We start from the raw sequence: 25335 nt of genomic DNA on the forward strand, positions 1-25335 counted from the left end.
TTAATCTTCAAAATATAATAGAACCTTTATGATTTGGAATTGTCTTAATAACGAATGAGTTTAGGGAGAATCATCATACGTAATTTTAAAGAAAATAGGAACCCCGTTGAGCAGTGCAAATGAGTGAGAGCGGGCAAGGATTTCGGTGCACAACCGAACAGAGCTTTATTACCAACAGATACAATGGACAAAAAATCACGATTATTGTGACTCAGGAAGAATTTTTAAAAAAATAATAAAAGAAATGAATGGAATAGTGGAGCTCATTCCCCAAGCTGTTTGTACAGGATTGGGACATAGTCATCCCATGCTGCTTGGTACATATTTCCAGCAATGGGTTGACCCAGTTGATACTTCTCCGCGAATTTCCTGATAGAGAATTTTCCACGGCCCTCACCACTCTTGTTGGTCAAGCGTTTTTCGTTGAACGCCAATTTTCCAGGTTGTTTGTACACAATGAAAACGTAACGATGAAGGCCCGTGTCCTTAGGAGGTCCTGAGCCGATGTAGTCCGAGAGGACTTCACCCTCTGATATTTTGTTCCCGGGAATGTTTCCAACTAGCCAGTGGTGCCACTCACGGAACGTTGGAGTCTTGCGAGACGGAGCATCAGGATCTGAAGGATTAAATTTAATTAAGAATATAAAAGACAAATGAATATTGTCTGCACAATTTTAAATCTTTTCAGCTAAATAATTATGTGACAGCGACTAAGGTCCATCCAGCCTTGAAGTAAAAGAAGAACCTAATGTTCAAACTCACTAGAAAATTGCTAGAACAAATGATATACCACTTGGAATAACTATTGACGATTGTTATTGAGATGAAAGCTATTTTCTAGTTGGAAAATTTGGTAAAATTCATTGATGGATACAATGAGAGATGTGACATAACAACCACTAGAAAATCCTCACTATTTAGTCAATAATATATTTAACACATTAGAAAAGAAATAGTAAAGGGGAAAACAAATAAATGGATGTAAGTAAATTAATTAACGAAAAATTATTTCATTGACGATTTTCTTGATTAAAACATACCGGTCATACACAAAGTGTAAAATCCATCAGCTTCAGCATTCCACTTTACATCTGGCTTATTCTTCACTTGGGTAGGAGTGAGCGCCTTGCCAGTCTCAAATTTGAGGTTATTCTCGTACGTAACCTGGACAACTGCCGGTGGGACCTGATCAATCACATCAGGAACTACCTCGTAGGTTTTGAAGGCTTGTGCCATGGTCGATAAAGGACGTGATCCAAGGTTCACTACGGGACGATGAATAATCTCAGCTGCAATTCAGAGTAGTTTTTGCCATTTAAAACAAGACAATTTAATAGATGGACCGAAATGAATTTTAATGACTCATTTTTTCTTCAAGGAATTTTCATTAGACAGGAGAGAGATTTCCATTTTATTTCGAATTAATCATTTTTTTATGAAAAGAAAGTCGACCCCTAGCTACATATTTGTTTCATTTTCTTAATATTATTATTATTGTTATTGTTACCGGCGGTAGTCCAAGAAATTGACAAGGTCCTCCTTGCAAACAAGTGTAATGCGAGAGGGAAGGCCGCCATCGTAGTTTTATGCGCTGCCACTGCGATTTTGAAGCCCCATCCATAAGCGTTGAGCAATCTCTCCTATAACTCTGCGTTGATCGTAACCCAATGTTTCTAGTCGGCGGGGGGTTGTAAATAGAATAACTAACTGATGAACATGATTGTACATCGTTAGTACATCATTGTACATGGATTGATTTTTTTTCTAGCCCCGTGCATAATTAATAATAATTTTCATTTTGCTTATGGTGTTAGGTTGTGAACGTGCCCGTCGGCAAGGCATTCCTCCGGGGAATATTCTAAAATTCCACTTTAAGCTTTTCGCGTTATTCTCAACTCCTGGACTTCCTAGAGTAAAAAGTCTCCTAGTCCAGTTTTCTCCAGAATATACCAGATTTAATTGTCAAAGAAAGAAAAATTGTAATAAAGAATAAGGATGAAGAAATTACTGAACCTCATGTCTCAGTAATTCAATTAATTTATAAATGGTGGATTTTTTAAATATTTGTTTATTCAAAATTACGTAGAATATGAAAAACTTTATACACTAGAAATCTCCGATTACACAAAAAGTTTCCCATTTAATCAGTATTTGGCCAATTGCTCAAAACAACCAGAACACAATAATATCGTAATGAAAAGTCGTTATAAGCAGTCAATCATGACCTGAAACGTCGGGAAGATGATTTCTGTGACAAGCAATAGACGATATAATTTCACTTGGATGTTTCGGTAAATGTTAAGGCGATATAAAAAATACGTATCGCCTTTATTTCTAAAAATTAACAGGGCTACTCGATATAAATCTGTGTAAACGGCTGTCAAATTTGTACAGTGGGATGCCCGCCCTAATTTACATATGGAAGCATTAGAATATATGTGTACGACGAGGACGAGTTCACGATTACGAGCAGCCCTGTGATAGGCCCAGCCGTTCCTAGGACTCAGCTACGGGCTATTGCAGTATTAACTCCTTCCTTTAAATTAAAATACTCGTTTGTACAATTTTCTCGTTCTCCGAATATAACTCTTATATACAAGTGAAAAAAATCTAAATGCTATTCTGAGACATTCATAAAAGTCCATGTGCTAATCAACTATTCAGAAATAAGCGCATTTTGTTCAATTGTACTAGATCATGTGTTCTCAACTTAATTTCATTTTCCATTATTCGCTATATTTACAAGGGGGGCGAAAGATTAATGTAACTATTTTGCACTGTTATGATGTTAGCATCATAAATATGCTACCATCCCGAACTAATTCAGCTGTGGATCGATAAAACGTGTTTCTTTTAACAAACTCTGGATATGGAGAAAAATAAAAAATAACAGTGAGGGAAAACCAATTTTTTGAGGAGTGTACCTTGAGCTTAGTAATACACAGCAGAAAATTTTTCCAATTGAGAACTAAAACTTTCAATTGAGATTTTTGTGCTTTTCCAAATGAGTGAAACAAGTATTATCGCACAAGAAAGTACTTTCTCGAGGTAAATCAATTTACTCAAAAATTTTAATCTAATATCCAAATTTACTCTTACTATTTGTATGGAAGCTATAATTTTTGTTATTTATACGAGAACTCTCCCCTTAAAGTACTTTTTTCTCCGCTGATTGAATCTATCGTGAGTTCTTGAGTTGCTTGTGCAGATAATTGATTTGTCAAACAAAAAAAAAAAAAAACAAACAGATCCACGTTTTACCACATCACAACTGATACTCTAAATATATCTATAATCCAAGTCGCTTGAGATTAGCCCTCGCAGATAATCCAGCAGTGCGATGTTTCTCTCCCTGCCAGCTCTTGCTCTTGCTTCGAAATTTTCTCAGATCAGCCTCGTGATCTGGATGAGTCATTGGCCTGTATCCTTGAGGACTGCAGAGGGCCTTCTCGTGCTGGTAGAACTGCTGATACCCCCCATGAAGCAGATAGATCTCCGGATAATACAGGGCCGGGTAATGCTCCTTGTTCATTTTTCTATCAATGTTTCTGAGGTATCGAGAGAGATTGGGACCCCTCTCCCAGGAGAATTCGCAGTGAAAAATGATGAGGTTGCGCTTGTTGCTGTCCGGTTGAATCTCAGGGATTTGAGTCAATGGATTCATCAGATACTCTTCAATCAGCTCTTTCGTGTAGAGGTTCAAGGCTCCCTCGATGTGCCCAGCTTCGTACTCATACGGATATCTGCAATCGACGATTGTAAACGAACTCACGGACTCACTAAATTCTCCTTTAATTAGTCCAGATAATGTCTCAGCAGAAATGGACTTCAGATCCTCGTGATGGCCCTCAGCCAAAGGGAGAATACACGTCTTACTAAAGTCGCCAGTTAGATCAGAGTCTGTTGTACTCCGGTGAATAGCCGACTTGATATGCGCATGGGCATCTGTCTCAGAATGACTTCTCTGGAGAATATGTCTCGAGTATTTGGGAGATGGAGTTGATGGAGACGACGGAGATGTTTGTAACGGCGTCGGTGGGAAGGTATCAGTCTCGGACTCTCTCAGATGATTCTTCTTGCATCTTTTGACTAGTATGGGACTGCAGTCTGTCGGAGGCTCTGGACGTTTAAAGGATTTCACGTGCGTTGGGGAGGAATAGGGTGAGTTCCTGTTCTCATCAAAGGACAATCGAGATATTGAGGAGGTGGCGTTAGGAGATCGAAATAGGCAGGATCGAACTCGGGACATTGGAGGGGTTCTGCAAATGAGTCTATCGCTATTTATCGAAATTGATCGTCTCATCCCCATAGGTTTTGTCCTTGCGAACTCTGGAGTTGTGGCAGCGTCTGTGTCCATCGGTTTTTCAAGGCATTCCATCGTCGGGATTATGTCCCCGGAGAGGAGTTTGTTGAGGTCGTTGGGGTACGAGGTTGGTTCCATAAAGGTATCCATGTCCAGGAGATCGTTCAATTCATCTTCGGTTGACTCGTATCCTGAGGAGAGCTTCTTGATGAGGAGTTTCGACGGCCGTTTTGAAGTGGGTGAAGAACGAATTGGCGAATCTAGAGACATCCTCTTAGGGGCAACTCCCAGGGGCTCGGCGAATCTGAAGCTCGAAGGACATTTTGAGAGGTCCTCCCGATCGGTGAAGCTCGCACCATAGCCACTGTCCTGACTGTTTGGGTCACAGTCCTCCAGGGGGAGGCGAGATTTTATACTGGGCATCTGCAAAGTAATTAAATGAATGTTATTTTTATTTATTTTTTTTTATTCTAATGAAGGAGAATTATTAATTCAAGTTCATTTTATAAAGTTGTATTTTCGGGGGAATTCAATTATTTATAAATAAGAAGCGAGGAGCAGTTTTTTTTTTCTTTGAATTAAGCAACGTCAAAGGTGTTGCTGAATTCAATCCCTGACGAATAGAGGAAATACTGATAAAATCTTTTGATTTCAATTACTGATGAAGGACATTGAATAAATTAAAGAAAATCGTTTGAATAATTACAATCGTTAATCTATTCAAATCCATAACACCTGTCCGATCAACAGATTTTCAAATTTTCAAAAGAATAACGATTAGATTCATGAATTATTCAACTTACTGTTGGAAATCTTTCCTGAAGCTCTAACAAAAAATCAAATAAATGATAATTTCAATTGAACTTCCTTACCTTCAGTGGGCTCGTTGACTGATGTGGGCTTCCATTCTCCTTATTGATCAACTGTAATGGTGACCTCGACTCGGGACTGTTGAGGCGTCGCGACGCCATGCCAAGCAGCCGACGACCCCTCACTCGAGATTTCACCGCACCCTCCGGGGTACTTTTGATTTTGAATACATTTTTGAAGAGTCTGAAACAACAGTAAATATTTCATTAAATTCCAGGAAAAACTACTGAATTAAAAAAAAAAAAACCTTCAACTTTGTAATCAAGAAAAGGCGGGCTGTGAGCATAACCTCAAAATATTCTTCTGGAGTTTAAAAATCATTTACAAAGAATATTTGAAAGAAAGCAATTCGTATTTTTTTAGTTTATTGTTCAATTTCACTGATAAAATGTTCCGACGAGTAGAAAATCATATGCATAAATAAATTAGTAGGTCAGGCCATGCGATGATTTCTCAAGGGTGCACATTATTTAATAAAAAAAAAAGTGCAGTTGTAATGAGCTCGTTATGTACCAATTGTTCAATTAACTTGAAAGAACATCGACAATCCAATTTTTAATTCATAACCACGCACATTCTAGATTTTTTCATTGAATTCACAGGACTAGAACACTTCCGAAGAACATTGGCGCGCGACTGGTGCGAATGGGAAGTTAGTACGGCGTTGTAGCGATAGGTGGAACACGTTATATTTTATTCAAATTTCGGGCTATTAATTCAAAAATAAGAGTGACGAGATAAGAAAATTCTTTAATTTTCTTAAGCGCGAATAATCATGGATAATATTTCAAAACTATTACCCTTCCTTATCGATTAATTCATTCTCAAGTTAACATTAAGAGTTACGTTTTTCATAAGTTCATCGGAAACTCATAAATATAGCAGAATTGTTATTGAACATTGAAATATAGATAAAACATGAAGAAAGTTTAAACAACAAGTTCACTATCGCAACAAGATCAAAGATAGCTTCCGGAAACCGATCGCAGAGTCCACTTGACCTGTTTCACAATTGCTGAGATCTGTCAATGCATAATTGCCTTTCGTATATGAATGAATTAAATTAATTATCACTGCACTTAGATTTCCATAAATGCCTACCTTGTACATTGATACACATCACAAGGATCGCTAACTGTATCCCACAACATTATAGACGACCTCTTAATTTTTAACAATCAAGTCAAGTAATTCACTAGATTGAAATCGCTTTAATTCTTTGATTTTAGTTATAAGTTATTTTATCCGGTTGAATTTTGACGATTGGGTGGATGTCAAATAAACTTGCAGAGCCCGAGTTGTCAGGATGAACACAACCTTGAGAATGCTAGCGAGTGGAGGGTTACAAGGGTTTTTATAGAGCTGTGGCGGCATTGGTGGGGGACATGACAGGACCAATGAACGCAGTTGAGGGGACCCGCCTAAATCTGAGGGCATACACTGCCAAAAGTAGTTCTCCCACTGTGGGGGGGCTTTGGTATTTTAACGATGGGGGTCTAGCGCTTTTAAATTCACCCTCATTCATTCAATTTTTTCAAAGTTTTGCTATTTTTTTATAGAGAACTTAGGCGTAGTTTTAGGAAAATGAGTAAATCATTATTTGAAGCGAGGACTGAGTGGGAAATGTTTATAAATCGACTAATGCATTACAAAACTTTATCAAATCAGGAATTTCTTATTTCTTATGAAATTTGTCAATTTTATAAATTCATCAATAACTTTGCAGGCCTTTCGGTTATAAAAGCAATGAGAAAATGCAACAGTCGTATTTGCTTGCGAACGGAAGCTTTTTTAGAGCTCAATTTAAAGGAATTGGAATTTTAAGGCACTCTCAAGGCAAGATTTCCATATTTCATGTACATGAAAAATTCTACTTCTCTTGTAATACTTTTGACAAATAAATTATTCGATTTTTAAAGCTGGGGTTTAAATTTAAAGATTAATTTTTAACGACACATGTAAAAAGGGAAATTAATGAAGGCCAAAGATGGATAATCATCTATCTTCAAGGCTTAGTGAAAGAAGGAGTGCTCTCAGTAAGTTTCTTCATTCTTCTCAAGCTGAGTGCAGCAAGAGGTGCAGGTACCCCTGGAGTTTTGCCCAAGATATTGTACTTTATTCTTTCTTTTTTTCTCATTTCTAACCGAGGCACAACATCCTTGGCGAGAAATCACAATGGGCAACACACCTGATCGTTTTCTTGAAGAAGACACCCTCACATTTCTTTTTTCATCCCCGCAGTTTTTCACAGGGCAGGCACAAGGCGTGATTTTAACAAGCTAATAGGGTGGACTCAGTATGCGACGAGAATATTATGCACTCATTTGTGAATTAATTTTATTTAAAAAAAAAAAGATGAATTTTATCATTTCGGTTGGAACTACCTGCCGTCCCCCACCTTTTCTCCACAATTAAAATTCTAATCAGACAGAGCTTGTGCATTTGTTCAAACAGAACTCACTTACGAGTTTGCTTCAATCGCCAACAGACACAATTTTATTAATGTCGTCGTCTGATGGGAGTCGAAAAGACCAACGACCGTGGAAATACCGAAGATACAAGTCTAACTGAATGTGTCTGCGGTCGTGTCAACCGCTCAGACAAATCTTCCCCATATAACACTGTGGATTTTCCGATAGATTAAAATTCAATTATTCAGGTCTCAACGTATTATTTCTTGGAAATATCTATGTACGCTGGTTTGCCTGGAAGGGAATGATAATTTCAGGACTGAATAAACAATGAGTGTCATTATGGAAGGGAGTCCTTACAGTAAAAATATACATAGGCAACTTTCATCGGCCTAGTTGAGCGTAGGTATTTGCCCTCGGAAATCGACCTGTGTCTTCCCGAACCTTCGGTCAGCCTGAAGTATTACAATAATAACAAATAAGTACTCGACAAAAGCTCATTTGCCATGTTATAAAATTCAAGTGTATTTTTCCTTACCCAAAAATGAAAAGGAAATTCAATAAATCTCTTAGTCTCGCCCCCATTCACCCCCAGGTAAACGACCTTGCGTCTGACAATCAATGATCCACCACTTCCCCTATCCATTCTCAATAAAATTAGCCCCCAAGATGTGAGGAAAATCGCACAGTATAATGAAGAACCCCCCTCTAGTCATCGTTATTGACTTATTGCGTACGAAATATGGTTAAACATTCGAAGGTAGCGATATTTAGATGGATATCAGCTGTCGTTTGACTTGATGGCCCCTTTTCACTCACAGTGTGCAGTACTCTATGGTGGTTTCTTCACGGGGGATTGTTCCACAAGTCACTCAAGGGGGTACCTAACTCCTACAATGCGACTCCTTGCCCTACCGAGAGAAAGCACTCAGCCCATTTTTACTTTTGCAATTGGTTTATACGAGACGCCCCCCCCCCCCCAATAGTTGATTATTACGAGAGCTAGGTGCTGTATCAAAAAGATCAATTGAATCTAGTGGGGTTCAAGATTAAAGGGGGAGGGGAGCCCGAGTCAGCTGGACCTTCTTCGTGGCGAAACGTACGGAATTTATACATACAGCTGCATTACGGTTATACATATGGAGAGGGATGATTTATCAAATCGTTGCCATTTGGTATTGCAAAATTATTTCAAGACATTGATAAAAAAATTTGCAGGAATATCAAGACATTCCTGCCAACCAATGGATTATAATTTTTTCCACCTTCATTTTAATACAAAAAAGTCCTCTCCATGTAACATTTCTCCCTAATACTGCATGTACATTGTTATTTTATGGCTAGACCTGTCGGTTTTATGTCTTATTCTAATCTCTCATCCGAGATTAGTCTTGGACTGATGCATCAGGGGTACGTTTGAAGGGCTATTAACTGAAGCGACAAGCCGGAAAGTTCAATAACATTTTTATTGTCGTTTTTCATCAAATTTTATCGACCTGTCTCATCCAAAAGTACGAGAGTTTGAGAAATTGGCAGAAGTTCGCCAACTGCTTAAAATCTCCCCCCTGTCTTTGATTTCGGTGGGCAGGGGGAGGTGGAGGGGGAGAGGACGCAGATGGTTGAACGTGGGGTACAGACAGCAGTGGATAACTCTAGTGACGCGTGCTCCACGTCGTTGGGGTGTGTTGTCTACCGGTAGCTCGAAGGGTGCTACCCCCTTGCTATACCAGTATAAACGTACGGGGATGCGGAAAAACACATATGCACTTTAAATTACTTTCTTGTATAAGTATCGGAGCGTACATGCACGCGTTAGGCATCATATGGTCAGATATACAGACCAAGTGACTTGCAGGTATACACTGTCAACTTATATTTTCTTTGACATGTGCCGGTAATTAATTAATTAATAATTATTGATTTTACGTTTCAAGGTTAATTATTACTTCATTAGAGAAATGCAAAAGAAGTTTCAAAATAATTCAATGAGACATTTCCACTTGAAAAATATTTTTACAGTTTGCGGTTGAGTCCCGAAACTATTAGAATGAGCCCTCAATTTTTCACTGACCCAATGACCCCTCTAAATTTTTCCAAAAAAATCAAAAGTCTCCACCAAGCGGATAATGATCATCTGTTACCTGGGACACCTTCCCTATATAAGAAGTTGCGTGAAGTATATACACAAGCGTACACCCCTCTGGATCTAGCCGTTTTTCGCCATTCTTTTCGTTGCCAGCCGCCGCAGATGCATCTCACCTTTTCCTCGTCCTCCTCATGTGGTAATTCTGCGATATGTGAACGAGACACGAGGAGGGTGAGTGAGACGAGAGAAATACCAATTGAAGGAGAGAAAAAAGTAGTGAAAAAAAATAGTTATCGAACCCCTGGGATAGGTGGATTGATGATGATTCGGTGGCATAACGGTGGGGGTCATGTAGTTCATGAACATCATGGGAAGGAGGGCCAGACAAAATGTGAGGTTTAGCCACAGCTTCACGGGGAATATCTCCTTTTTTATGGATGCGACGGAATTCACCGTGAAAATTACATTTTTTCGGGGGGGGGGGGGGGGGTTTACCTGTTGGGAAAGGGTTTCCTCCCTTCGGGATAAGGGTAGTGATAAATATATCTTGAGAGGACTAATGGGTGACGATCAATTTTAGGCGTTGACGTTGAAAAAAAAAACAAGGGAAAAATTGGGGATTTGATTTTTTTTTTTGCCTGAATGGAAAAATATCGCATGTTGGCATTTTTTACATGGTAAAGAGTGTCGAGAGTGTTTCACAAGTAAAAGAAAATCGTAAAAGTGAAAAAATAACTCAACTGATTGTTTTATGCGAAAAGCATATTTTTTTAGTTCATTTGAAAATGAATAATGGTAGTGGGAATGACAATCAAGTTGAATAAAAAAATAAAATTCAATGATGAAATGTCCAAACTAATGTCTATCTCCACAGTTTCCTCGCTGTAAACGATGATAATCATCATCCGGTGACTTGAAAAAATCAATGACACATTGATCCTCTAATTCGATCCCATGATCGGTAAAAGAAAAAAGGGTCTCTCCCCCGGAAGAACGAATTACGAGGACCGGTGTGTTCTTGCCGTTTAGGGGATTGCCAGAGGAATCTACCAAGGGTAAAATCTTTTTTTTTTCTCCTCGTTGGGGGAATATACCCATATGTTACAGTATTATAAGGAAGCTAGTAGCTCGTGCCACGAGAAAAATCGCGGGCAGATGGATCTAATATAACTGAAATCTTAAATGTCGCAATATGTTTGCCATCGGTTACACACTAGTATATTTTATTGGCCTTGACCATTATACCCCAAGACCATTTGGGTCTTGACCATTCCCGCGCTAGTTTCATCAAGTATGAGTATAGAGTGTCGGAAGAATCAACCCTTCGTACTTGGCCACGCAAAATCAAAACAAGTAAATTATTCGAAAAAAAAAAGCCTTTTCTATGTCTATTCGGACTCTTTGAAATTACATCGTTTTGTTTATGAAATATGGAGGGGAAATTGTGTATATCATCCAATCAGGGGGCCCATTTACAAGTATGAATGAACGCTGATTTAAGACGATATTTATATGGCAGACTAAACATATTTTAGATATTTTATATGGAAGGGAATAAAAAAGTGAAAATATATGTCGAAGGGTCGAAAGAGGTCGGCGATTTTTGCCGAAAATAAAAAATGATGATATTTGAATTGGAAATTGGAATAAAAATAGTGGATATTGGCCTCGTTGACTTCGATGGGACGAAACCTATGAAAATTATGATGAAATTGCGTATTGCATAGACTGATACACCATTGAAAAATTACTCTGGAAATTTCAAACACAAAACTACACGTTTAAAATTGAATTCAAGCTGCAAATATTAAATAATCAAATGCACCTAATACTTGAATATCAAAAAATTGCAATAACTCCTCAAATTATCATCAAAATAGTTATATTCATCAACATTGATGATAAGGGATGTGACACATCCCCTGTTTCACGAAATATTTTCGCTTGCTCAAAGGTCTCTACTTTTCATATTACTCAGGGGATAGCACCGTCAGAGAACCAATAAGATATTTGTCCATATTATTTGGTAATATGGACGAATTATCCTTGGAGTACCTGAGGTGGAGGAGGGTTAACCCGCACGTACCACCCTTACTCAATGGAAAGGCACTCTCCCCAGATATGTCGGACGCCTAGATGGTTTAATCCATTCTGAGAATTTCCGGAATGCTGAGGTATATTTTTCGCATGAAAATGGAATTATAAACACCCCCTGCAGGACAATTCAGGTAGCTTTATGCTCGGGTTCGTACGAACCCTTAACTATCGTCATCACTGTAATTGTATTCTCGCTTTCTTTCAATAGAAGTGAAAAATATATGATGATTGGGGTTGGAGTAATGAGTAATTGGTAGGGTGTACTTACCTACTCTCTCTCCTATGGCTGTCATAATTCCAACAACGAGACCGAGTCCCGTGTTTAAATAATCGCCCTGACCATCGAAAAACACGGCTGTGAGGCAATGGGAAGTAAAAGATAGAAAACTACGAATTTTGGATTATTTCAGTAGGGTAACGAAGGTTGGAGAATGGTAAAGCTGATCACCCTAATTGAAAGTCATAAAAGCAAGGGTTCCTCGTATCTTTTGAGAGACAATCCCATTTTACAGCCTAGTTCTAAGCCCCTGGCATGGGCTAATTGTAGTTGAAAATTTTTGGGAACTGCTCCGTCCATCGGAAACAGTATAATCGAAACAATATGAGGGAAAGCGATTATACCGATTTATGCTTTCTAATGCCGAAGATTGTAAGTAAGCCGAGGCGGCAGGCACAAATCTTGACAGATCAAATATTGTAATAGTGAATGCTCCTAGTTAAAGTATCTCAATTACATTTTCAAAAAAACCAAGCCCAGAACTGTGAATTATTCTACTTGAATACTAAAAGTTAGAGTTCAAGTTTTACTTGTTAGTTTCACTCCAGTTGATGGTCATAAAATCAAGAGATTATCGACTGTGACTTGGGGGAAAATCGTGTTTCACAGGCTGGAAATATTTTCATTGACTATTCAGACGCACTCGGGTGTTGGAAATGTTCCAATGTTAGGGAAAAAAAATTGAGGGAAATCCTATACGTGAGTAATCGATGGGACAGTTTATGGAGCATAAGACGTTAACATGAATTTCACTATTGTTTCTAATGGTAGGTTTTTCGCCAATTGAATTTGTTAGAATCGGTTGGAGTCATTCGCTGGGGGGGATTCAAGACTCATGTTCTTTTGTGGAACGTGAATGGTGAATTAGGGGTTGACGATTTCGATGTGGGTGAAAAAGGCGCGTGCCGTCGATCATAAAACCCAGTAGGGAAATTGTAATATGTGACAGCTGTGTAAAGCCAGCGAAACCTTTGAAGCACTTATCCATCCTCACTATTATTATTAAACAATTAATAACTCTTCGGGTCAGATAATTAATCGCAAGTGGATGAATTAAACTTCCAAAACTATTTGAACGCTATTTTAACGAATTTCCAAAGGATTCTGTAGTTGATATAGTAAAAAATATAAATCTTATTTTATATTTTTATTCGTTAAATGAATTCCATTAATTGAAATATTGGAATAATATTATCATCCCGTAATAAAATTAGCGATTCAATACTCTGAACTACTGAATATACATACACACCTCGACTCATCGATTGCATAACCATCGGCACCCCTTTATTCCGTTGGTTATTGATTATTCCAGGGAATCGTGTGTACACAGGGGGGAGGTGGGGTGCCACCCCTGAACATCTGCGCGCCCGTATGACCCATAGGCTTCCGTATTAAACAATACCAATAGGATGGATAGTCCATAGTCGAGGCACGCACTGTGTACTCGATGCACTATCGTTTGCAGTGTATGGGGGTGTGTGTCAGATAGCCCCCTCAAATTCAGTGCAAACGGGTATTTATATCATAACGGCCGGATAGAACTATATTTCAATGACTAGGAATTTTTCGGAATCTATTGAAGCAGATGGACAAGCGGAATAATCACTTTTTGATCAATTTTTCTTTGAAACGGTCTTCCTTGGAAACGAAGGGGACGTAGATAAAACCTCTGTGTCCAGATGAATTTTTCGAGATTTGTGAAAGGGTGACGGGTTCTTTTAAAATGCCACAGCCCGAGTCGGAAATTTCACCGCGATTGAAAATCTTTTTGTCGTTCGCCACCTGTTTTGTTTCGTCTTTTTTTCTTCAAGACAAGTTATTTTACAACGTCCACTAGTAAATAAAAATATATGAAACATTGAATAACCTGTGGAAACTTTTTCAAGTCCACCCAAACAGGAGAGGTATTGAGTAAATAGCATACTCTTGGTGGTGCGAATCTTGCGACATGAATCGACTCGACCGCAGGTAGATACCAAAAGTCCATTTAAATATGGAAAGGAGGGAGTGCTGAGTGGGTACGTGACCACTGGAAACGAGCGATTCAGACTGAAAAATCCTGGAGTAATTTAAAAACGGAGCTGTGAGATTTGGGAGATTATTCTTTTGAAGCTCGTCACGTTTCAGAAGAAAAAATAAGAAGAAGTAGATTAATGGCCTTTGATATTGACCGAAAATGTAGCGTTTGTAATCCTTTGATCCTTAGATTTACGGACAAATCAGAGCAATTGAAGTGGTACAGATCCTCGTGTGAAAATTCAAACGCGACTTTTATTACTCGACTATTTTGATAGCTGTAAATGACGGATCTCTTACATAACTATATGCGTTCAATCTCATTATATGGCCTGCACAGTATCATTCAACTCATCTTGAGTGAATTGGGAAACTAGAAAATTCTTTCCCCCATGGAGATAAAACTGCAGAGTCAACAGGATCTCATAACCATCCTCAGCCTCTACACGAGATTCCCAGGCCCCTGGACTCGGTGTCGACCACGGCAATTTAAATCTCAACCGTCGATTGGGGAACGCGAGAGTGGGAGAGCCCGGCGTGAAACAGTGATGTGAAGGAGTTTGTGTTTGTAAACAGAGTACACCTCATACAACCAATTATCCGGTGCATTGCCCCTTGAGATTTGATTCACCAGCTGGTTTTTTTACTCTATACTTGGGTCTTTACAATACCGAAACCACAGCCGAAAATTAGTCATGGCTTCTGGACCTGTAATCAGTTGCGGTCATTCCGCACTTCTCCAAATTGAAATCAACTTATTGTTACAATTAAAAACTAACTATTAAAATGCATTTTCCGATTTTAGTCAAATTTTTTGTCACAATTATTTGGAGATTACTAAATGATAGAATGTTGTGAAAAAAATGGATTAATGAATAATTTCTGTTGCCAATGCATTTCCTCACCGGAAATTGTGAAAAGCAATCTCATGAAAAAAAAAAAAAAAGAAAAAAAAATCCACAGGCGTGCATACATGGGTGCATGTATTAAAATTCCACCGGCATCCGAGGATTATACCTGGCGCTTTACCGGGAATAAAATGTAGGGGTGAAGGCGGGAAATTCTTGAGCCGTTAGAATCCATCGAATAACAGCACAATAATTGACATGTATTGTTAAAATCGTGGGAGCAATCGGCAATTCATTCCGCATGTCTAGGGAATTTTAAATCATGCGCTATTTATTCAGACATTTATTTGATTCTTCTTTCGCAATAACTTTTTTTTCCTCATTCTGGTTATCAACGGCCGGAAGGGTGTGGCGGAAGGTAGACAGAGCGAAACGCTCGAGGGAAGGAGAACCAACCTGAAATGTTTGGGTAATTTTATGAAGAAAAATAAAAAGAAGGAACAAGGTTAAAGTGATCGCCGAGAAAAAAGGTCTTTAAAGCACCCTGTGTGGTAACACAGGCTCTTGAATTTTTTTGTTGTGCATGTAGCAGTATATAATAAATATGGACAATTGAGAATTCATTGTTTGATGATATTTATGATTTTTCCTTGAACTTTTCCTAGCATTTTTATTTTTTATCGTTAAAAAAAATGCAATTTCATGTGTTGCATTCAAAGCAAAATCAGCTCAAGGCTTTCGGAAAAAAATCAAGACTGTTTCAAAATAAGTCACTTCTATATTTGAAAAAATAAGTGAGAAAATTGAAAAATAAAATACATAATTCTCAGCGATGCAATCGCATCCCATCGGTTTGCGCTCAAACGAATGCACGCATAACACATAAGAAAGCATCGAGTGAATTCTGCCGCAGTCGCGAAGCGGGAACCACCCTCACATTTAAAAACCCACGTCCTTCATACTTTTTTCTCTTCTCGATCCATCGGTTTTCTCTTCCACTGGAGCAGTGCTTTGGGTTCCCGCGGCGATTTGCCGGCTAAGGGCCCCGACTCTCGGGCGGTCTCCCTTCCCTCTGCCCACCCTCTCTACAGGGTCTTTAAATTCCTCCGGTGTAAACACACCATACGGATCTCAGCACTAACATAATCGACAAAGGGAAACACTAGACAAGATCTTGAAAATTTAGAACGATAATAATCAAACGGATTCGTCTATATCCACTCTATATTTCCTTCTCTTCTTTTTTTCTGTTTTAATTTTCTGCAATTTTAGGGATACATATCTTCCGGAGAACGATAGAACAGCTTTGAAAGTCAAGTGGAAACGAATTTTTGGAAAATAGATGATGCGCTAGGGGACTAAAATAAATGACAATCTTTTTATTCCCTAAAAATGAGGAGAAATAAAATAAAAATTTTTCCATTATATATTTTTTTCCTGATAGTATAAGTGATTCTATGCCTAAAAAAAAACAAAAACTTCATTTATTTCACACCTTACGAGGTCGAGGTTACTGACGATGTTTTGGGATTCGTGCCATGAATGAAATGATGAATATGAGACTTTAATTGAGAGTCCAATGAAACTGAATTTCATACGAAAAAAAAATCTGTAAAATTAATGGGATGGAATAGAATATTGGAAAATACGATTCATAAAATTCAACACTCGTTTAATTTTAATTTTACAATGTCAAGGTCAAAGAAGAGGTCGCCTTATTTAAATCCGAGTTGATTGGCCCAGCGGTTGTTTCGCACTTCACTAAAAATTCAGTGATTCTTCGCTGTTTTCAGCGATCAACCTCGAATTATATTATAGAAGATTTATCAAAAGTTTAATGAAAACGAATTGTCATACATTATGCATTAAGAAGCCTATTTTATGAAAAAAAAAATCAGTGTCAATGTCTCGCCCGAATGTTCTTCCTATCGATATCAATAATAATTTCTCGGCATATTCATTTCTTTCATCACTGACTTTATCACTCAACCAAACATAGAAATATGACGTAAGCCTTTTCCATTAGGAAAAACCTGTTTCCAAAGCTATCACGTGGCATATGTTCCATATTCATCTGGAGTTAAAGGATCATATTATTCAGCTTATCCGTATCTACACTGAAGATGTAATTTAAAATTTTTGCCAATGGTAGACGTTGAAAATTCAACAGGAGAGACGCAGTAGCGGTACATTAACCGTCTCTTTCAGTCCTCTTGGAATTTCTTTCTGTTCCATTCTCTTCCCGCCTCTTTGGAGTGATCCCGGGGTCTCTTCTAACCGACGCCAACCTACCCGTAGTACACTCTCGCCCTCCTCCTTCGAATGCCTTTTTTTCTTTTACTCATTCTTCGTCTCTGCACGGCCCTTAACCCCCCTTCCGCCCCTTGGTCACTCTGTTCAGAGACCCCGGAATGCAATTTTAGATAGACCATAATAACAACAGAGTCAATGCGATGGAGACAATCCGCGTTATAAATGGGGGAAAGTTAAAAATAATGAAAAATGGTATAAAATTTCACTTATGTCTCTCTGCTATTTAGTTGGCAAGATATCAACATTCAGTTTACTAGTTCACGAGTTTAAAACCTCTAACACGTTTTAGTACAATTCTAATGGAACGAATATAGATCAAGAAAGGTACATCATAAAGATTAGACTCTAAATTCATTTCCCTAAAACGAAATTTCTTGGATTTTGTACACAACAACACAACAACAACAACAGAATTATTAAAAGCGAAAAATCGGAAAATAATTAAGCTACACATCTCAGTGAGAATTTTTCACTGTTCAATATGATCAATTTCCACTTTTTTGCAAATCAACTAAGAAATAGTCCGGAATAGGCAGAGGAACTGTGCATGAGGAAACAGGAGAAGGAAGTGTATGTGCACTTGCTCCATATGGTAATACGTTACACAGGTGTAATTGTACGGAAAACCTGCGGAAGCCGAGCGCTGATGCTTGACACCCGTTTGAGGAGGGTAGTACCACCCTCAATTCTGACGCGAAACCAACGTCTTCAATTGCTCTACAACAACGGTAAGAAAACATTCTACACGGCAGAAAATAATTAGTGCAAATAGTTCTCAATTGCAGAGACAAAAAAAAGTTGAGATGGAAGGTTAAGCCTCAATCTGTCCTGAAGGCAATTGGGGGAAAAAATTCATACCATCACGAAAAACTAACAAAAAGGATTCATTGAACATTTTCCCCGTGTGACAATTAGATTATAAATTTGACTCGATAACATAGTTTAGCGCCCCATTATCGGATAACCTCTTGCCAATAATTTTAAAATGAACGTCTCATTGCCAGTGACTCGCCGATAAGCCCTCGGGGTTCTATCGCTCGTTCTTTTTTTTCACTCCCAGTCGCAAAATTTGTGGCGAAAGAGAGAGCGAGAGAGGAAAAAAGTGGAAAGGAGAGATGGAGGTTGAAACCCCCGCGTCGAGAGAAACCGTTGCTGTTGCGAAGCAGAACAGCGCCACGCCGAGATACGGCGAGAGAAGAGTCGAGTTGTCACGGGATTTATATGGGAGATGGGTTGGTCGACAAGTTCGCTCTGAGATACATGTGGAGAGAAAGGAGAGATGAGAAGGGAGTATTAACACTGGGAGAGAGATGCGTTGCGTAATTTCCAACCGTCTTGTGTGGAAACATATATACATATATTTTTTTTTCTTGAGGAGAAAAAGTTTGTTAGATGTGAATGTAAAATTTACATTTATTTAACTGCAAAGAAAAAGAGTAATGAAATAAAACTGGGTGAAATTAAAGACCCATTGAGGAAATAATGGAAAATTCAATTTTTTTTCTGTTTAAAGTCCGTTGGAGAGCGATTTGTGACAAATGCGTGGGGATGGTCAATTTATTAAAGGCTATACACAGCAATTGTTGATTTGAAATTCGTTTGAATGTATTAAGGACTATCAGTCGTGAGAAATTTCACCCGTATGCCCCCACACTTTCATCTCAAAACTTCATTTATCGCCACTTAAGGCTGGCTATCTATTGTAGTTTAGCTCTTGAAATGTATACAACCTTTCGACTAATTCAAATTTCCTTTAAGTTGTTTTAATTCTTTGGAGATAAATGAAGCTCGAATATTATATAAATTTATAGATTGTAACAATCGCTCTTGAATCTTGACTAATTTTCATTACAAGATGGAATAAGTAAAGTCAATGATGGAATTATAATTAAGTATTTGCATAAATCTTCATATAAGGCTACATATTATGTCGTTCAAGACAAACAAGTTTTAATAAGAATGACGAAATGTTCGCTCTTCGCATGGCTCATTACTTTTCCTTGAATATTGGAAGTACGCTTATTTCATTAAAAGCGAATACGATCTCGATTCCACTTGCTGTGGTCCCGCAAATACTGGGGTAAAAACCGCGCTGTCTCTTTCATAAATACCATGAAAAAAGGAGCCCCGGGGCGTTGTGTGCTTCTCGATTGTAAGAAAACGAATTGAAAGAGAACGAAAAGTAAAACGGAATTCTCTTTTGAGCAAATGCACGCACTGACGGGTCCTTTTACGTTGGATAAATTTTATAACTCAACATTTTCACGTCTCCTCACCTGTCTCCTTCCGGCATTGCGCACCTCTTTGACCTCTTTCCAAGAATCTAATTGATGGAGATTGTTTTTTTGTCAGCTATTGTTTGAATTCCGGGAATTTCTTTGATTCGTTTTCATAAGATTTAACACAATTCACGGGGAGGGGGGGGGGAACTCTTCCTGTTTGAGTACTTTAGGTTACACGCGGTGCTGCTTAGACACTTAAGATAATGCCAAGGTAATATGAAATCTTTATTATTTTTGAAATTGATTCGAAAAAATGTAATTTGTTTACCGTATCAAAAATGTTATAAATTTGATAATATCCTCTACCAAATAACGAGAATCCTAATAAAATCAATTAGTTGACTGGCTGTCACTGAGATTGACAAGTTTGAGGAAAAAGACATCTGTATTATTTGTTTTTCTATTCTCGAGCGGTCTCTCGGGCTAGATGTATGTTTGTGAAGACCCACCGGCGAGATTTTCCTCAACGGTCCAGAGTCAAGTGCAATGGGTCTCGAGTGTTGTACACAGCCTTCCTGGAAGCTGGCTCCATTCCCGCCAACTTCTCCACCAACCCACCAAGAATGTTGTATTTAAAAAAAGAAAAGAAAAATGACCGGATGCGCAATTGTCTCTGTTTGCAAGTGCTCTCACACTTGTTTTTCAGACATAAACCGGACATTTTTTCGTCCAACGGATTCTCAGTCAGCGACGAAGAGAAAGAGCAAGACGTCTAGACGAGAATTTCTTTGTGCGAATAGATATGAAGGGAAATATGAGAAGGAGTCGACAGACCATTGGCAGAGTGACCAGTAGAAAAATATCTCGAGGTTTCCTCTTTCCTTTTTTTCTTCTCCCTAATTCTCTCAGATGTTTCCGACGTTATTTCAGTGGAAAAACTGTTGAGTTTAATCTGACAACAACATTTTGGCGGGAAAGTTGGAGGGATGGACTGGATGAGAGTCCCTGAGTAGGACCGGTTTGCTCTTAACCATCCGAGATATCGTTGGTGGGATACCCGTTGGGACTGTTAACACATCTACATGAGATTCCTTCGGGGCAGTTTCAGAATCACAACCGTGTCCACCCTTTTATCAACTAATTTGAAGTGGAAAAAAAATTTGGGGAGGATCAGCCACTTGAAGAAGGTTGGACTCTTTTTTCTTCGACCATTTTCGAAATTTTCTCAACTCTCGACCCTTTGTTCAATTATCCAATCAAGTCATTAAAGTTAGCTCAATGAAATATTTCGTGAAAAATCTTCTGCCAACTGATTGATCAACATCTGCGAGGTGTTCTTAGAACCTGGGGAAAGTCAAACCACCTGACAATGATAGATCTCACACCTACTTGAATTTACGAGGCGTGTCCGTATCTAACTAGGAACAAAAAGAGTAAAAAAAACCCTCGTCATTAGGTATCGGTGGGCGAAAATTCATCAAACGTATGTTATCCATAGAAATGCCGGTTCCATGGTCCAGTTTTTCGCGCTTTCCCTTTCGGCATTAGTTTTTTTTCCATGAAAAAATCAGCTGACAAACAGAGGCCGTCTCAGCTGTGCGGTGCATCCGAAAAATCCCTCCCTATACAGCCAAGACTTGTCGGTAGAGGCAAACAAGGGAGCGGCCATTTTTAAAGCCCAATTTAAAAGGCCGGAATCTCTGTATCTCTGTTTTTCCTTGGGACTGGGCTCGGGGAGGGGGCCCCGTGTGTTGGGGTCCATTGTTGTTCTCTCACTCACTCTCATGGGTTTAAATCCAACGTGGGGGTTAACATGAGGGACGGTAGAATACTGAGAAAAGGTCCATAAAAACTTGATCTCACGCGGTGCCGCTCCCACACTCGTATTTTCTGCTGATGGAGGAATAGAGGAATAGTTTTTTTAGCACATTGTGCGTGAAAATTCAATAATCTTAGGTAGGAAAGTGAGGGAGTATATCACGTGCCAGTGGACAATGATTTCCTTTCGTGGGCTAATTATGAAAAGACTTTTCATTCTTCCTTAAAGACCTTACTGCCCTTTGGGTTATTGTCACGATACTCCTTTTTCAATTCTGAGGAGATTAATGGGTTTAATTGGGAATGCTTTGAAGCTTCGTAGATATATAGGGAATTAAAGTTGAAAAAAAAAAAAAAACCAAGGATTCGCATTAATTTTGAAAGGAAATTCGAATAGGAAGCTGGTACTTTCTGAATCTTACCGAAAAATATCCCAATTACGAGCGAACAATCCAGTGGCACTTGTTGCAAAAAAAAACGGCCAACTCTTAATAAAATACTAAATAATAATAAATATTGTAAGAGGATGTCAATCTGTTTACCCATTCAATAGTACTGTGCCTACTTGTCGGCATTCGGATGTCTCAGGCCCTCCGCGCTCTGTATGGATTACTACAAGAAGAATCCCAATGTATCAAGATTTTTCCTATTAGTGTGGGGGGGGGGGTTAAATAACCAACGCCAATATATATATTGGCGTTGGTTGTTTATATATATATATATATATATATATATATTATACAACCCACGACATTGCGCAAAAAGAGAAAAATGTCTCCTGATGAAGTACTAGGGAAGCGCAAAAGATACAGAGAGAGAATCTTTACATGTTTTCTCTCTTCGATTTTTCTAAAAATGGTCATTCTTCCTAAATATTTCCCTTCATATATCTGGCGTTTACGAGATTTATGGAAGTGAATTCATTTCGATCTGCAACAATATACATTCCGAAGTGGAAACAATTTTGTGGAATCAATCTGAAGCACCGTGGAAACTCACGTTTCTCGCCGTCTTTTGACCGCTAAACGGAAAATGTTATTCATACCACTCGTGGCGAAAAAAAAACGTCCAATAAAGAATAGAAAGGCACGTCCAGTTTTGTAATTTATCTCCTGAAGTTTCAAATGGCCCTTTTGATTGTGCCCTCTCTCTCTCCTTGAAAAATCGGTCTACCACCTTGGTATCGAAGAGAGAGGGTGGCTCTATCCCTCAGCCTTGTTTGCCAAGGGAATGGAAGAAACGTCCAAGAGGAAAAAGAAGAAGCCTGAGCAAAAAGCCCCCGGAGGATCGGCGGATTGAAGTAAGATGAAAAACGTCTTGAGGAGAGAATGGAGCAGGTTATATCCACTCTTGTACGAGGGTGAATGCAGGTAGATGGTACAGGTACCACACAAAGTGGCCATCGTCTTCCCACATTGAAATGGATAGAGAGGAAGGAACGAAGGGAAAAAACCGTCTTTTTTTTTGTTGATCTGACGTTGAGATCGAAAATCACCCCTCTCTTATTCCCTAGGCCATTCCTTGTTGTCCTCCCTATTTATGACACTTCTATGGTATGTAACCACAGTTACGCCCTCTTCCTCCTTACTTTCACAGAGTTGCGCTACATTTATAATTCCCCTAGTTGTATTTTCTCCATTGACTTGTTGAAGAGATGAAGTGGACCTTAAAAAATAACAAGAAGAATGGAAAAAGGAATTTGAAAACATTTTTTAATTCATTGGGATCTTGATCTTTAGTCGAATCCTGGAAATTCATCAATGCCTCATTGGGTTTTTTGAGACGGAAAAAAAGAAAAAAACAAGGAGAAAGAGACCAATATCACCAATATCAGAAAAATAGAGTCGATGATAAAGAATTATGAGAGACAATTTAAAAAATATTATTTTTTAATTCCCTCCAGAGTATTTTAAAAATGAAACTCCGGGAATTCATCAATGTCACTGGTGGGCTATTGATGTCCCTATCCGGTTTGTCCTAGTCTTTTTGTGATGATTTTACGATCAGCTGATCGCCGGATGTTTTTGGCGGGAAGTTTTGGCGGTCAGGCGCGGTACGAGACCGGTTGCCAAGAGAAGAAAGAAGAGAACCCGAAGAATTGAGAGTGGAGAGTGGGGATTCCTGTGTTAGAACACAACACCAGAGACATGGATATAACGTCTTTGAGATTCTTGGAACGTCTCGGTGATTTGCATTCACGTGAGACACTATCCTGACGCATACCTACACGAGTGTAAAGCTGGGAAGGCAACTCCAAGTGGTTTTCTATTTCGGTTTTTCCACCTTCTATTATTTTTTTATTACCGGTCGTCTCCGCCCTTCAACTTCACGAAGCGGTACTACAATAGATAGTATGGATGAAAATCTCAGACAGGAAGGTGTACATCATTCTGGGCCTCTTATTCTCAGGTGTTTTAATATTTCAAACTGGTAATCTCAAGTTATTGATGATGGTCAGGACTTGGGAAGTGGCGAAGCACAGGAATTTTTATTATGAAGCAAGGGTTGTATTTCTACGTCATTTTCTCTACTTCAAACTAGACTTTTCATATTGATTGGAATATTTTTAAGAAGCGGTTATAGGAATAAATATCCCTGGCAATTATTGTCTGGAAGAGTCTCTTTTCTCAAAATTGAACGGCTAATAATTCAGGCGCAACGCTAATAATAATTTTCAGCCGCCATGACTTTTCCGAATTTTCATTTACAGGATAAACTCTTTGGTTTTCCTATAGAGTTGTAATTTTCATCCCCATTATATGATTTTATAATAAAATTGAAATTTTTTTTTCCTGGAAAAATTTTAATACATATTCAATGAATGGAATGAAGGAAAATCCTGGACAGGAAGCTATCCATCATTACTGACCTGTTATTTCTAGGCATTTTATTATTTCAAATTGATGATTTTGAGTTATTGATGATGACCGGGGCTTGAGAAGTGGTAAAAAGAAGTGGCTTAGGGAGTTGGATGATAAAGCAAGGATTGTTATCGAACGAATACTAATCAAATTCTTTCCTGGATGAATTTCTCTACTTAAAAAAAAGTAGACAATTCAAAATAATTTCTCTCTTAACGTTTCAGCAAAGATCCTTGTCGTTCTTCCTCACACCGTATCTTATCACCTTTCTGATATCGCTTCATGCTTGTAATGCGGACGTAGAAGATCAGTGGAATCAGCTGTAACTGTATGTTCAACTTATCTTGCAGTTCCTAAAAGGTTCTTAAGCCGGCGCTCTGTCCTTTATCCGAGACAACGAGCATAGCCCTAATTTATTAATTAGTCAAATAGGCTATTAGTTCATCTGCAAATGTCACTTTTTTAAAGTCACAGCAAATTCCCCAATTTTAAAATAGTTTTTTCTTCAAAGGATACTTGAAAGCTCATTAATTCCGGAATTTACTGATGTTCCTGAAGTGAAAAAATGGTGAGGAATCAAGGGGATTCAGAAAGATAATAAGGTGGATAAATCTAACGATTTTGGAGAGGCTAGAAATATACGACTCACTCAAGGGCCTGCCCCAATAACGGCGCCGGGAAACCAAGCGGGGTCCTGTAGGATCCAGGCTAACCTAAGTGATCGGCGTGTGTGTTCCCATGGCCATATAATAATCCCGGTTCGTTTAAGGGGCAGCGAAGTGGGAAGAAATTAAACTGTTGGAGATGAAGCGACCAAACAAGAAACGTTAGATGCTGTGATATAGAGGATGAAGTTGCACCCATATCCCACATCCTCCTGAGATGTATTGAATAGCTGTGTTACTTGAGAGTAAGCAGATCATTTGAGAATCCCCTTCCAAACACAATGCTTGTTTGCCCTACAAGTTTATTTTTCACTCCCACTATTCTATCTTGTTATAATATTAAACAATTGAATACTCTACCACAAAAAGTAGTAGAAGACGAAATGACCAAGTGTTTAAAATAAACCACCAAAAAGAACCCAAATCATCATGTCCATTTATTTTAAGCCTCATCCTGTATTTCTCTCCATCTCCAATAAATATTCCTTTTGGAGGAGTTACAATTAAACTGACCAACCGTCATTTCACTCGGGATGCAATGTCTA

The 25335-nt window shown here is 38.6% G+C and overlaps 2 protein-coding genes across 7 annotated transcripts in view; both read right to left on the reverse strand.

Annotated features, from left to right (window-relative positions):
- Nucleotides 1-140: 140 nt before the first annotated feature.
- Nucleotides 141-1666, reverse strand: LOC135167611 (protein D2-like). The gene is made up of 3 exons (XM_064130962.1): nt 1508-1666; nt 1041-1289; nt 141-616 (listed from the first exon to the last, which is right to left on the reverse strand). Exons 1-3 carry the CDS (start codon nt 1575-1577, stop codon nt 264-266), a joined length of 672 nt encoding a protein of 223 aa, XP_063987032.1. The 5' UTR covers nt 1578-1666; the 3' UTR covers nt 141-263.
- A 382-nt stretch (nt 1667-2048) lies between these two features.
- Nucleotides 2049-25335, reverse strand: part of LOC135167601 (M-phase inducer phosphatase) — a 39106-nt gene continuing 15819 nt past the window's right edge. For 3 of the 6 annotated variants that reach the window (XM_064130938.1, XM_064130939.1, XM_064130943.1), the window contains 2 exons: nt 5176-5356; nt 2049-4726 (listed from right to left, as the gene is read on the reverse strand). In XM_064130938.1, the coding sequence (XP_063987008.1) occupies nt 3290-4726; nt 5176-5356 (1618 nt within the window). In that variant the 3' untranslated portion in view covers nt 2049-3289. Of the gene's footprint in view, nt 4727-5175; nt 5357-5686; nt 5828-6274; nt 6615-25335 lie in introns of those variants that run through there. The other 3 variants (XM_064130940.1, XM_064130942.1, XM_064130941.1) reach the window with 3 other exon arrangements.

Source organism: Diachasmimorpha longicaudata, chromosome 11 (assembly GCF_034640455.1).
Source record: "Diachasmimorpha longicaudata isolate KC_UGA_2023 chromosome 11, iyDiaLong2, whole genome shotgun sequence".
NCBI classification, from domain to species: Eukaryota; Metazoa; Arthropoda; class Insecta; order Hymenoptera; family Braconidae; genus Diachasmimorpha; species Diachasmimorpha longicaudata.

Excerpts from the sequence above, each read along its gene's own strand:
- LOC135167611 (XM_064130962.1), bottom strand. The coding sequence starts at position 1,577 with ATGGCGGCCTTCCCTCTCGCATTACACTTGTTTGCAAGGAGGACCTTG. Across the intron at positions 1,290-1,507 it reads AATTTCTTGGACTACCGCCG|CTGAGATTATTCATCGTCCC; the intron begins GTAACAATAACA and ends TCTGAATTGCAG. Across the intron at positions 617-1,040 it reads TTACACTTTGTGTATGACCG|ATCCTGATGCTCCGTCTCGC; the intron begins GTATGTTTTAAT and ends TTAATCCTTCAG.